Source organism: Vombatus ursinus, unplaced genomic scaffold (genome assembly GCF_900497805.2).
Source record: "Vombatus ursinus unplaced genomic scaffold, bare-nosed wombat genome assembly UNPS02014770.1, whole genome shotgun sequence".
In the NCBI taxonomy this organism is placed as follows: Eukaryota; Metazoa; Chordata; class Mammalia; order Diprotodontia; family Vombatidae; genus Vombatus; species Vombatus ursinus.
In genome coordinates, this window is record NW_020954548.1 from 10265937 (window position 1) to 10281373 (window position 15437).

General features: G+C 38.2%; 1 protein-coding gene across 3 annotated transcripts in view; it reads right to left on the bottom strand.

Annotated features, from left to right (window-relative positions):
* Nucleotides 1-15205, bottom strand: part of FSD1L (fibronectin type III and SPRY domain containing 1 like) — a 90690-nt gene extending 75485 nt beyond the window's left edge. For all 3 annotated transcript variants that reach the window (XM_027862972.1, XM_027862970.1, XM_027862971.1), the window contains exons 1-3: nucleotides 15124-15205; nucleotides 1266-1361; nucleotides 631-762 (exon numbers count right to left, since the gene is read on the bottom strand). In XM_027862972.1, coding sequence (XP_027718773.1) covers nucleotides 631-762; nucleotides 1266-1361; nucleotides 15124-15138 — 243 coding nt within the window. In that variant the 5' untranslated portion in view covers nucleotides 15139-15205. The remainder of the gene's footprint in view (nucleotides 1-630; nucleotides 763-1265; nucleotides 1362-15123) is intronic.
* Between the last annotated feature and the right edge of the window lie 232 nt (nucleotides 15206-15437).

Here is a 15437-nt window from a genome sequence, read left to right on the forward strand (position 1 = left end):
CTCTCCACCCACCCAACCCTCCATTCTCCAACTGCTTTATACTCTGTATAGCTAAGATTTCTCTCTTTAATAAATCTAGAAGTGTCTAAAGGAAATACATAGTACTGTTTCCACAGTACAAGCTCAATAAATGGTTGATAGCTCTCATTTCTAATCAACCATTACTTTTTAAACACTACATTTCTCATGTACTTATTTCTACTTTCTAGCTATATATACAAGTATTTTATCTTCCCCTCTAGATTTATTCTGTTTGGCTAAACACAGAGATGATTTAAACTTCCCATTTTCATTAAAACTCTTTCAAAGCACAAGGACACAGCATATTGGTCTGGTTTCTAAAATGAAGATTTGTATGGATACCAAAATGCTTATTGCTACAAATTTCCAGTTGGCAGGTTAAGGGTTATACAGATTTTAGTGTGTATATTTTTATAAATGAACCAGGCATTTTTATTATTATTAATACATATCACCATAGAAGCATTTACACTTTACACCAAGCAATTAGAGATATTTTTAAAGCTTACACATACTTTCATCTATTCATATTTGCTTTCAAAGTATTTAATAAATTATAAAATTACCTGAATTAAATATTCTTATTTTTGAAATATTATAAGAACTTACCTGCAGTTCTTGTGATTTACGAGCTTGTTCTTGCTTGATAGAATTAGTCATACTTTCTTTCATCTCATCCAATATAGAATAAAGACCATCAAATTCCTCATCTAATTCTAGAAGTATGCTAGAAGAGTTGGCCTGTTTAAAAGTAATAAATTTTACTAAATGGAAAGAAGCAGGTAAAGAGAATAATATAGTCACAATACAGTTATCAAAGAACAAAGAGATCACACAAATAAAATGTATATGCCATAATGACGTATTATATACCATGAAAAAATAAGATTCTTCATCTACCTGAGTAGTTCCAGACGTACACATATAGGAAGCAGAATTATAGTCTTAATAATAAAATCTAATAGGGGCAGCTAGGTGGTGCAGTGGATAGAGCACCAGCCCTGGAGTCAGGAGGACCTGAGTTCAAATCTGGTCTCAGACACATGATACTCACTAGCTGTATGACCCTGGACAAGTCACTTAACCCCAACTACCTCACCAAAATAATAATAATAATAATAATTAAATATAATTAAATAATAAAAATAATTAAATCTAGAGTTGACTACATGTTTACATCCATTTGATCTGATCTGAATGTCATTCATTCTGTGCCATATTTAAGGTTTTTAACTGACTCATACCTGAACTCCTTTTAGTGTGTGATTTAGAGTATCAATAAAATTCTGAATTTCATCATTTTTGCTTGCCAGAGTTGTGATAATCCTTTGTAGAGCTTCCTGGAATAAAAACAAAATCATACCCTAAATAAAAATGACAGTTACCATAACCTGTATAACATTTTAACTAAAGAAATTATCAAATCCCCAAAATCATATTCTAAAGACAAACCCTCCATGTAAACTACATGACTAACAAAACTGGAATATAGGCAGCATTCAGCTCCTATGGTAATATTACTTGAGATATTTGATTGCTCAAAATCTATCCAGATCCTTCGACTTCTAAAGAAGGGATTAACAGTTTTATTCTCTTTTTATTTTTAAAATCACACTTCTTATAGTTATATAGCAAATAGTCAATTAAATACTAAACCAAAATGTAATGGATTTAGCCACTAGAAGTTAACTGTATGCTGTAAGATTAGATATGCCTAAGTAACCCAACTGGGAACTCCCAATGTTCTATCAGGACAAATCTATCATCTGACTATCAACTAATAAAGGGGAGATGAAAAAGGAAGGTGGTAGGATCCTGAAAATTACCAAGTTTTAAAATATACATTACATTTTATTTTTTTAAATGACAAAATTGAGAATAAGATTGCAGTTTTCTCTCCTGGGGGAAAAAAAAGAACAAGCATTTGCAAATGTCAAGACAACAAAGATAAAAGCAAAGCCCAGGCAACTATTTTTCTTTTTTTTTTAAAGTTTCCTAGCCTTCAGAATGGCCAGCAAACATATGCCTCTTTACGGATCTAAAACTATGATCCAATGAAAATAACAGCACCAAGGGGCAAAGATCTAATAAATGTCCATGGATAACAATATCAAAACCTGAAACGAAAATGATTGCTTGGGAGCACTTTGTAACATTCATTGTGGAAAGTCAAATCCAAACAACTTTACTTTCTGGTTCTCATTTTACCATACATACTTGCTGTATTTTCTCATTTTGAAGGGAAATAGATTTTCCCAGGACCTCCTCTTTTATATGTCTAAAATTTTTAAAATTCCAACTTGTCTCAGATAATGGGGGCATTGGAAAAGTGGAGTGGGGAGATGTGTTTGTGCTAACTGTCCTTACTTTATCACCTCAGCAAATGCCTCCTTCTGAAATTTAATAAAGTCTGACTAACAAATTGGTAACAAATGGAGGGAAGCACAGCAAGGAAGACTAGTGAGCAATAACAGTCAAAAAACCTCCTAACTCCCCCTAGAACTCTCAGGGGACAAGGAGCAGCAGCAGCTGCTCACTGGGGACCAGACTTGCCAGTGTGAGTGGGGGCTGGGAGAAGAGCCCAGTACATGTACTTTAACAATCTTTCCTACGTGCCTCACAGGGTTGCTGACTATCAACTGGAACAATAAACAGTATGTGGAAGTGTTTTGAAAAGTACAAACTGATTTTTTCCTCCCTGGTCTAAAACTATGATTTCACTGGTACAGGGAACTGCTGGTATGAAAATTTCATCCACTCAATGCAGATCTGCAAATGTTCTGCAACTTACACAACACATTTAAAATATTAACAGGCACCAGAAAAAAATACATAAATATTTTGGTGGCACAGTGGGTAGAGTATTGAACCTGGAGCCAAGAAGACGTGAGTTCAAGTCTGACCTCAGACACTTTACTTGCTGTGTGACCCCTAAGCACTTAACCCTGTTTGCCTTAGTTCCTCATCTTGAGATGAGCTGGAAAAAGAAATGTCACACCACTCCAGTATCTTTGCCAAGAAAATCCCAAACTGGTGTCACAGAGAGTCAGACACGACTGAAACAACCTAACAAGAATTTTAACTGTTTCAAAGCTACAAAATCTAATGGAAATTACTCAGCTTAATTCTACCCACATTAAGTAATTAGATTCAAATGCTCAAAGTTGCTCTCTGAAGATTTAAGCCAGCCCAGGTGATTTTGTCTCCTTGCCAAAGACAGCTTTCCTAATTACTGGATGGTCTTGCCAAACTGGAAGAGAAAGCAGGCTGGATAACTTGTTAAATGAATTTTATTATAGCTAATTCTAATATGAGAACCAGGAAGTTTAAGGACTTAACTATTACTTTTTAATATGAATATCACCCAAAAAGCATATAGGGAGCAACATCTAGATAATTTCTGTAACTATCTAGTAAATCATACATTCTTCCTTATCCTATCTTATAAATTTCTGCTTTTCACTTTACTTCTCCCGTTTACTACACGCAGCTAGGTTATCTTAAGCTTCTAAAACAATTACCAAATTGTTTTAGCTTTAGGGCAACACAGAAGAGTTGTAGATGAATGGAAGAAAATACAATGTCCATTTCAACTACGAGAATTTTTTTTTACTTTGAGAAGAAGCTTATAACAGTTGGTAAAGAAGAGTTTATTGCCAGAGTAACTATACAAACAGAATTTTACATACCATGCACTTCAAAACTAGTAAAAGTAATATAAAGCAAAGTAAAGCACACAAAATTTAAGCTATTGAGAGAATTCAAGCTCCTACTAGGTTTTGGGTTTTGTTTTTTAGGATAAGGAGAGGGCTTGGACCTTTGATTTCACTGGAATACTACAGGGACTTTCACTTACCAAAGCAGGCTGGCCCCTCCAGTGCAACTTAGAGACCACAAGAATTGACTTGAGCACTGCTAAGTGACTTGTCCGGGGTCACAGGTAGAATATGTGTCAGAATCTAAACTGGAACCCAGGTCTTCCTGATTTCAAGGCTAGCTCTCTATCCACTACATTAGAGGTCAAACACATTAAGTCCACAAAACTCCTGGGTGCAGCCTGAACCAGACTAAAATGTAGTTCCCATCTGATTGTGTTGATGTATAATTTAAAAAAAAAAAGAAAGAAAAGAAAATATAAATGTGGGGTTTTCTAAGTCATATATAACCCAAAGGAAATGTTTTGCACAGTTTGGTGGCCCACTTTTCTATCTGGGTTGGACATCAATGCACTACATCACCCTGTCTCTAGTTCTTTTAGATACTCCAAAATGAACATCAGTTCAGATTAGATCAGAGGGTTTGCAAAAATATTTAAATGTTAAATCTAATCATCAATGAAATGTTTATTTTGCTCCAAGACATATGTGAACCAATGATTTTTATGGTATTACTGTATTTAGATTCTCCACTTTCCCCTCAATTTTTTTGAATAATGAAAAATCAAATATGGCAGATAGTTCTTCACTGACTTAATTTAGTGGGAAGAAAAATTAATAAGGGGGAAAGTTTAGTCACATACATCTAACCAAATCTCTTAAACAGTTTACCCAGATCCTTCCAAAAAGTAATTAAATAATACTATCGCTTAGAATGGAATTTCAAATTAGTGGATCTTTTTGGTACCATAACCTTAAGAAGCAATTCAACCAATATTTACTTACCAAGTTTACCCTCAAGAAATGTAAACTATAGCAGCAGAAATAAGGCAAATTCAGGGAGCTTACAATATAATATTAGTGAAAAGATAAGTACTACAAATAATCCCAACAGGTATAACTCCATACAAATATCCTCCCTTCAGCTAATATCTGAATAACTGACTACAGAAAGAACACATATTAAAAACAGGAATCACTCTATTGGCTGTTCAGAAAATCCTTTAACATTCAACTTAATTTCTACATATCCCACAGCAAAGAAAAGCATTGCATGCAATTAAGATTAAGTCTTAAAATTACATATTTATATGACTATTCAGGAGACCCTTTTCATTCATACATTTTCCATTTCAAAGAAATATAGAAACAACTCTATCAGCAAAGGTGATTCTAAGGGAAAATGAACAAAAACTTCATTACCACAGGAAAAAATAGCATCAGAGGCAAAGAGATGGACTACTTTCAAGACACCAGACAAGAAGGGCACAATACAACTAAACAAATAAATCATGAATTCTATAATGTGACAAACACAAAATACTTAGTACTAAGTACTTACAAAATACAAAGTACTTAGAAGTATTAAGGCAGAAGTGACTGGTGGGAGTAGTGTCAGGAACCAAACTATAGTGAAGGAAAGATCCAGACTCAGACAGGAATAGAATGGAAATCTGGAGCTTGTCAGAAGATCTGTGATAGGGCAGAGAAACATCCTAGGAAAAGCAAGTAAAAATGACACATAGGCTTCCTCTCCCACCATCCCGGGTCCTTAAACTTGGACTCCAACAGATTCTGCTGGGACAATCCCCAACTCTACTCCAGAAAGACGCAAGGAGCAAAGTCTCTAATGTAGCATAACAGACAGAACACTGAACTTGGAATGAAGAGACCTAGGTTGAAAACCTGGATCAAATTCTTACTGGCTGTGTGACTAGGGGCAAATCATTTCACCTCTCATAGATAAAAAACAAGTAATAATTCCATGAATTCACAGTATTATGAGGAAAGTGTTTTGTAAGCATTAAGGTAGTATATAAATTCAAATTATTATTCTGAAAAGTCTACAAATCACCCTATTAATAGTCTTAACATGGTTTCAAGGGCCTCTGTCCCACAAATATTAACATTTTTTGAGTTTAATTGTAGTGATAATCTACTGCTTCCCCCTTCGCTTTGCAAATTAGGAAAATGATAAGTTAGGAAGTCAAGCAATTTAGAAGCATATAATCTTAGAGCCATACACATAGTCCTACTGATGCCTCATTGTAGCACTGAGGTGATTCTGGGTACTTGAAGATTCTGCCAAGGAAGCTTAAGTTCTGGCAGATTCCATCATGCTGGAAAGGCTTCAAGTACAGTCCAAGCAACAGACTGTGCCTGTGCTTTCCAAAAAACCAGCTGAGTTAAATAAGGAGAAGTTCATCATCAGGGGTCTGGCCCCCTGGTAATGAATTCCTTGGCCATGGCAACCCATGAACAAAGAAAAATGTAAAATAGCCCTTAGTCTTGTGTATACCCCTCCCCCTTCTGCAGGGACAGTGGCAGGATAGCAGAAAAGGGGAAAGAGGATGCTAATAATCAGGTTTTAGATAATTTATTAACTTTAACTTAGTTATTGGCACTCTAAATGTCAGATCCACATCTAGTGACTCAGTGGACATACTACTCAAGTATGTGAATCTCTATTAATTGGACAACACCACTGAAAGTCCAACAATACTAAATATGCATTTCACGTAAGTTTAACTGATGTAGAACAATTGCTGTAACAATGAGAACAAAAGAACTTAAACCACCATAGAAAGCATATTAATGTCTGACTTCATTGATAAAAAGTAAGATATGACAACCAATGGCAACACTGGTTTGGAATATGAATTTGCAAACTCTTACAGAGAAGGGTGGTGGAAGATTATGAGTGGTATTTATAAAACAACAAGAAGCAGGATAGGGAAAATTTGGTATAAAAAAAGCTTGCAGGCAGCTGGTGCAGCGGAAGAATTCAAACTTTGGAGTCAGAGGTCATGATTTGAATCCCAGATTAGTCACTTACTACCCATGTGACCTTGGGCAAGTCACTTAACTTCTTAGATCCTCAGTTTCCTAATCTCTAAAATGAAGGTGTTGTACTAGATGACTTCTTAAATCCCTTTTAACTCTAAATCTATGTCCTTAGGATCCTATGAACTAAGCAAAAAACTGAAAGGAGGCTAACAAACACTCAAAACATAGAAGAGACCTGCAAAGATCTCCTGGAAGGGAGGTATGGTACAGTGGAAAGGGCCCTGGTTCTGAAGTCAGAGGACTTAGGTTCAAATTCTGTTTTTGGCACTACCTGTGGGACCTTGGGCAAATCATTTAATTTCCAGGGCCCTCAGATTCTTCATCTGTACAATGACAGAATTGGAGTAGGTAGATTCTGAACTAGCTCTGTGATTTTTATAACACTTTTTTTTTAAATGACCCCAAGTTTCTCCTTCAAAGACCCATCTTTTTTATTACCAATATTCTTCTAGTGATGAATTATCATTAGTCGTTGTCAAGTATATATGGCAGGCATAAGCAAACTGCAATATGTTATAAATAAGACGTATAAGGAATATCATCAACCAAATGTAACCTATGATAAAAAAAAAACATGGATTAGTCAAGTGGCAAGAATCAGGATTAAGAGACAGACATTCTTCTGTCCTTGAGATTTCGAGAGAACTTAAGGAACATCTCCTGCACGCTAGATGGAATTCCCATGATAAATGAAGAAGTTGCACATGAATATACAGGTGTGTATGGGTGATGTTTTGATACTTTGGAAGAAATTTCTACATCAATGAGATCATAAATTCTCTGAATTATAATCTCAAGGGTTGAAAATTACCTTAAGAGTCATCTAATCCAATCCATATCTGAAAAAGGAACTCCTTTATAACAACCCACTTGATAGCTTGAAGGTCACACAGTTAATTAGTGGCAAATTTGGGACTAGGACAAAGATCTCTTCATGCTAATCCAATGCTCTTACATCACTGCTTTGCTGCCCTCCCTACCTGCTTACTGTTGTCTTTGACTGTTTTAATAAAGAAAATGGTCTTGCACTCCAAACAAATATTTAAACACCTGCTATATGCTGGGCACTAGGGATACAAAGACAAAATGAAATAATTCTTACTTTCAATAAGCTTACATTGTATCAGGGGACACAGACTGTTCAGATAAATAGATACAAAATATAGGAATTGAGACTAAACCTGTGATTTCATTGATATGTGTAGTTCCCACACGAAGAAAACCCTTTACAAATACAAGTCTTCACTTTCTCTGCAATTTATAGTCTTACAGAGTAGCCCAGAACATGTGTAAAACATAGCCATGTGTGCCCCCATACATGTACACACACTCTTGAGTTCAGCTCAAAGCAGACTAAAATGTAGTTCCTGATTTTAAGGTGTTGATGTATTAATAAATGTGTTGTATATATATGTATATGTTTATATATAATGTGTGTATATGTATACACACACATATGTGTATGTGTGTGTATATATATATTATATACATACATATATATATATATATTTACACAAAGATATATGGTTTTCTAAGTCAATATGTGACCCATAGAGAACTTTATGCATCATTTAATGATTCCCACTTCCATTTGAGTTTGACACCATTGGCCTAAAGAACTAAAAAGTTAAGTGACTTGTCCAAGGTAGCAAAGCTGATATGTGTCAGATATAGGAGGAACCCAGGTCTTCCTAACTCCAAGGCCAGCTCTCTATCCCAAGTAAATACTAGGTAACAGGGAATGGAAGAACACTAGCACATAAAGAGATCAGGGAAGGCCTTACATAGGAGGTGGCACTTGAGTTAAGCTTTGAAGGAGGCTAACGAGTCTACGAGATACAGAGGAGGAGGGAGTACATTCCAGGCACTGAGAACAACCTGTGAAAAGGCACAAAGAAAAAAAGGAGTGTCATGTGAACAACAGCAAGATGACTGGTCTGGCTAGAATATATGAAGGGGAGTAATGTGCAGAGTGTTCCATATGTCATAGTGCATTTTAAATCTGAAAGGGAATCTGAAGCCAAGTTGTGGAAACTTTAAATGATAAGAGAAGCTTATGTTCTATCTTTGAAGCAATAGGGAATCAATGGAGCTTAGTGAACAAAGGAGTGACATGGTCAGACTTATGCTTTAAGAATATCACTCTGGCAGCTGACTGCATTATGGACTGGAGAGGGAAGAGACTAATGAGAATATTGCAATAGTTCAGGCAAAAAGTGACAAGAGGTGACTACCACCCTAGAATGAACCAGGGTGGTGGCTATGTGAGTAAAGAGGAGACATATCCAAGAGATATTAAAGACAAAGAATAGACAAGATTTTGTGTGTAACTGGATATGTGGGAAGAAGAAAAATGAGCTGTGGGGGACTCCAAATTTGAAAACCTGACAATTTATCCTTGGAATTGGGAATGACAGTGGTACTCTTGTAAAAATAGATCTTCCAAAGTTGTCTGTTGCATTGATTGATGGCCTTGTCCACTAATCACACAGATAGATAATATGTGTCAGAGGTAGGTCTTGAACCCAGGTCTTCCTAAAACTAGAGTTAATCTCTACCATCCACTTCACCCAGGGACTATCTCACAAGTAAAGATTTTTATTTTCAAATATCAAAACTTGTTGGGGTAACTTCAATTTTAATATAAATGAATTTTACTCAAAGTATAACCCAAATCCCTCAACAAACGTAAATGATTGATACCAGTCAGATCTTTACCAGCTGTGTTGTTGTTGTTGTTGTTTTTTGGGGGGAGGTGTTAAAAGAATAACACTCCTGAGATAGTTGGGAGAGGCCACCATTAAGAAGAGAAAAGGAAGATGAAATGGGTAAAAGAAACTTAGTAGACAGCCTGTCTACTCAATCAATTCAACCAGTCCATGCCTCCAAGGAACAGCCTGGTATAGTAAAGGACAGCACTTAAAACCAAGAAGACTTAGATTCAAATCCCACCTGTGACAAATACTTTGTGACCATGAGTAAGACGAAACTTCTTGGCCTGTTTCCTCATCTGTACATGGAGTTAACAGCATCTATATCACTTGCCTCACAGGACCGTGGTGAGGGCTCAAATGAGAATTTGTGTAGAGTTTTGTAACTGTAAATGGTTACAAAACTGTCAGTTACTATCATCATAACTCATCTACTGAAGGAGGCAGCTTTACTTGGCATTAACTAGGAAATTTTTTGTAAGCCTGTGTTTTCTAACTCACTACATTTTACTTTATTTCTGGGGATCAAGCTTCTCACCAATTCCCCCAAACAGGACAGTTTTTGCTAAGCATTTCCCAATCCTCACACATTGGTAAAGGTTGAAAGGCAAGAAAAGCATGCTGTGAAGGGCCAATACTAAACAATACCTGGAGGCCAACAAACAAAACCTATTCTTATTTTTTGTGGGAAATTAGATAACTTTGAGCAGGTTAGACATATCAAGTATTCACACCTTCCCAAGAATTAACTTTAATCAGTTTTATACACTGCAGACACCAGCAGCATTCACGGAAGAGGAATTCTGCATAAGATAAACAGGGATAAGTTTGGAATAGGTAGGCTTATGTAGAGAGCTTAAACATCAAAAAGATATTTAACACTGAGGCAGAAAAAAAAGATTTAGGGAGAAGGCAGTGTTAGGTTGAAAGAAAAAGGAGAGGAATCAGAAAGAACAAGGAGCAATGGACCAAAGATAAAACTTGCTTACTCACTCCCAGTTCTGCTTAGGACTTTCAAGTCCTAAGTACCAGACAAATCATATTTCTCAAATATCTGCAGGAGGTGACTAACTCAAGGTTAAGCTATCAAGACAAAGTTAAAAAACTGCAAACTTCAAGCTCCCTCAAATGTTCTAAATCTCCCCAGTAAAAATAAAAAGTTATCACACTGAATTTTGAGTCAGGAGAGATTTGGATTCAGATTCTGTCAGTAAATCAGTCAATAAAAATTTATTAAGCATCTATTCTGTACCAAGCACTTTGCAGAGTGCTGAGGATACAAAAAAGAGGCAAAAGACAGTCCCTTCCCTCAAGGAGCCTACTATCTAAATGGGGGAGACAACAAGCAAACAAATATATACAAACAAGCTATAAATGGAAAATAATTAATAGAGGAAAAGCACTAGAATGGGGATAACTTTCTGTAGAAGATAGGATTTTAGCCAGGACTTAAAGGAAGTCAAGGAAATCAATAAACCAAGATGAGGAGGGAGAGCATTCGAGGCATAGAGGACAGCCAAGAAAATGTTCAGAGCCGAGATGGAGTCTTATCCATGGAACAGGAAAGAAGTCAATGTGGCTGGATTAAAGAGTACATGGCAGGAGTAACTAAAAAGACTGAAAAGGTAGGAGGAGGCAATGTTATGAAGAGTTTTGAACAACAAACAGAGGATTTTTGTATCTGATTCTGGAAGCAGCAGAGAACCGAAGGAGTATTGAGGAGGGAGGTGACAGGGTCAGACTGGTACTTCAGGAATTCTGCCTTCAATACTTATAGCTATGTGACCTCAATTTCCTCAAGTTGTAAAATGAACTTATTTCACAAGATTGTTGTGAGATTCAAATAAAAAATGTACTTAGTAAAACATTAAAAAATCATATCATGTTAGTTATTCTCTCTTCCAGGCTACAGTTTATGCTACTACATCTTCTGGATTGAGAAGGGAAAAGAAGGAAAAAAAAAGAATATAGGGGCATACATAATACTCTCAGTAAGCCTCCTCCAATTGTTCCCTAACTTACTGTTTCTCCAGCTTTACTAAGGTAGAGCACTGGCTTTCCCCATGTGGAGGGTCTCCCGTACCAAAATTTAGGTATAATCTTTCCCAGTTCCCAAATTCTAAATCCTGTACCTCCTCAAATTCCTCCAAGTATCTCAGTGTTCTATGTTTCTATTCATACTTCCAAAGTAAAGAAACTTTTGTGATTTTCTTAAATTTACTTAAGGATATACTCAAAAGGCTTTTTTTTTTTAAAAACAGACAAAGCCACCTACACTTTATACATCTGCTGCAAGAATGTGTTCCAGAAACTCAACAAAATCCCACTACATATAGAAGTTAATGCTGAAGTTGTCTGTATCCATGGTACTATACATATCCAAAGCAATTGGCTTTTCCCCCCTCTGCTCAAACAGTGTCTGTGGTAACATAACACTGTATCTAAATTACTTCCTAGGATAGAAAAGCAGCTGGTCAGACTAATCTATTTGCTGACTAGCAGCCATCATGTTACTGTAAGACTGTCTTTAGTTAAGCCTCAGATCCTATAACTAGAGCAGCGGAGTTACATGAGTCAGAACTTCCAATCCTCTTTCAATTTGGATTTAATGGTCCTCATTTGGGTCTATTACATGGAAACCATTTGTTAAAGACATAAAGGAGACTCTGTAACCTGAGGGCAAAGGTGAGCTTGACTAGATTTCATTTGGGGAGTGGTTGTACAAAAGAACAACAAAACACCACGTTTCAAAGTTTCTCTCTAACAGCCAATCTACACTGTATCATACCAAAGAAAGCTGAATTCAAAGGAATATTAGCATCAAATCCTTGTTATTATGCGTATCATCCTTTCCACTTTGTTTTTTTATTCCTGAATACCTATTTAAGTGGAAATAATTGCTTGATTACTGACAGACAATCCCTCACTTTTCCAAAAAGTGGTATAGAGGGATCTTCATAGTCACTCTATCATGTATCTGTCTGGAAAATGTTAAAATTCCTGTTTGATCATAGAGAAAAATACATCTAACAATTTTAGAATGTAATATAATTCTATAATAATTTCTGAGAAGATTCAAATCAAGAACATTAAATATTCTTAATGCCACAATATAAGATGAATTTTCTTTTAAATAGTATGGTTTATCTGCTATTGCATAAAGTTTAATTAAATCCTGCTATACCAATGATAAATATGATATTTATGATGATAAACTGGTGCTCATGGCTGACCACAATTAAGAGTCCAAAAGTGAAAATTACTAATATTTTACTGTTTATAGAATCACAGATTTAGAGTTGGAAGGGACCTTAGAGGTTAAGTCTAAACTCCTTTCAGAGATTACAAAAATAAGGCCTACAGAGGTTAAATGATTTGCTCAGGGTTACCCAGCTATTAATCATCTGAGGAGGATTCAAACCCAGGTCTTCTTGACTTTAAGTCTAGCACTCTATTCACTATACCACATGGCATCTCTTTGTTTAAATCCAAACTGGTAGGATGGGTATAAAATAATCAATCATTTAAGTCAAAACATTTCTCATCTAAAAAGTTACATTAACTTGACACTAAAATAGTTATGTTTAAAAACAAAAATTCTGTTTAAAAATTGAACAAGCCATAAAAATATCCAAAGCACAAAAAAATAGAATATTTAGAAACCTACTTTAGAGTTAGTCATAAAAAGTAGAAATCATAAGAGTATATCCCCTAATTTCTCACTGAAGACACAAGCATACATTAACTGTGCTTTATATTGTAAATGTTCAAGTAAAAAATGTTTATATTCTCACATGCCTAACTACTAGAATGACCACTTTTGCAGCAATCTCGGTGAACACGGACTACCCACGGGTGGGGAGGTCATCTACCGAGATGTTGTTCAACAGTCTTGAAATTTAAAAAAAAAAATCTCTTTAAACATGTCTTTTAATTGTTTTATAACTTCTAACAGAACGATCTCAGATATGCTTTTATCAGTATTTTAGAAGACATTACCCTAAACACTTTTACTTTAGAATAAGCTAGATTCCAGAGCAAAGAATCACATTATCCACCAAAAGTTAAAATTGGAAGAAATCTTAAAAATCATTTAGTCCAACAGCATACTCACTTCCCCAAGATTGCACAGACAGTGACAGAACTAGAAATAGAAGAAATAGAACACGGTGGTTATGATTCCCTGCTCCAGTACAAATTAGTGCCCTTTTAATGCTATTTAAAGAGAGACAGTATAGTGCAGAGGGGAGAGCAGAGAACTTGCAGTCAAGGGACTTGAGTTCTAATCCTGATCTGGCACTTAGCATGTATATTACCCCTGTCTAAGAAGCTACTTTACATTTCTGATCTGTTTCCTCAACTATAAAAACAAGGATAACAACTTAAACTGGCTAAACTTAAAACACTAAACAACCGTGGGTTAATACTCTCCCCATTAATCTGTGAGCTCTTTGAGAGCAGGACTTTTGATTTTTACCTTACTTCCTATTACAGCATTACAATGCTAACTATGTGAGAGACGGGAGACTCCCTAAAAGAGGCAGTGTCTTGTATGAGAAAAAGTACATAATTTGGGTTCAGAAGATCCATTTCAAATCCCTACTCTGCTACTTACTACCTCGAGACTCTCCTTGGTCCAATCCCTTAACTTCTCCGGACCTCAGGTATTGCACCTGCCTCCCAAGGTTGTTAGGGTGATCACATGAAGCAACAATTGTAAAGTGCTCAGCACAATGCCTGCACAAAGCAAGTGCATATAAATGCTAGCTATCGTTATTATTATTACTATTATCTGCCTCCCAGATCTGTTGAGAGTTATCAAATGAGATAACTGTAAAGCACTTAGTACAATGCCAGTTTCGCATAGTAGTAAGTGCTATATAAATATTGCTATTGTTGTTCTTGTTGTTATTATGACACCTCCTCCCTGGGTGGTTGTGAGAATCAATGAGATAAGCTTGGTAAAGCTGGGCTAACTACTAGAACGATCGATTTTGCAGCAATCCCAGCGAACACGGACTACCCACGGGTGGGGAGGTCATCTACCGAGATGTCAGGGATCGTTGTGGAGTGCTTTCACGGGGGGGGGGGCCTCTCCTTGGGCCTCGAGCCTCTGGGTCCGCCGGGATGGACCCAAGTTTTACCTCAGAACAGGGACCTCCTCGTCACTCACAGGCCTGGACCGCTCGCTCCTCGCCGAGGAAACCTGAGCTCGAAACCAAACGGCCCCCTCCCACTCGGGACAAAAACATCCCCGGCTCACGGTGCGAGTCGGCTCTGGGGCCCGGCCCCTTCCCGGGCCCAGCGTCCCGAGTGAGAGACGAGGGCGTGGGCTCGCGCTCTCCTCTCCGGGGATGCCGCGATCCTAACGGAGCTGCCGCCGGGCCGCCCGGGGGAAGGCGCCATCGCAGGGGGAGTGGGATGAAGGAGCCCGGGGCCGCCGCCTCCAGCTCGCCCGGCGCATCCCTCCCCGGCCCGCGCCCCCACAGAGCCAGGAGCCGGGGAGGGGAGGGGAATCCGGCCGCGCGCCCCCCCGAAGAAGAGGTAAGAGGAGCCCCGGCGAGGGAGTTCCCCTCCCTGTCCCCCGCACACACCCCGCGTCGCGGACACGAGCCCCGCCCAGCCCCGCACGCGAGGAAGGGGCGCCACTCCCCGCCCCCATCGCTCACTTTCTGGGAATCCATGGGGAGGCCTCGCGCCCGGCGGGCTCTGCGACCAGGAGAGAGAAGGAGGTAGCAGCGCCCTCGCCGCCGCCGTCTCCCGGGAGACTGATGCGCTGCCGGCCTCGGCCGCTGCCTAGTCAGTCCCCGCCCGCCGTAGCCCAAAACTCCGGCCCCCAACCCGCCTGCGCACACACCCCTCGCCGCTGGGCGTGCAGGTCCCCCTCCCCCAAGATGGAGGGGCGGGGGAGGGCGCGGCCCTCGGCGCCTGCGCGCTGCCTCCTGACAGACGGGCGGGGGGGGGGGGGCGCAGAGAGACAGAG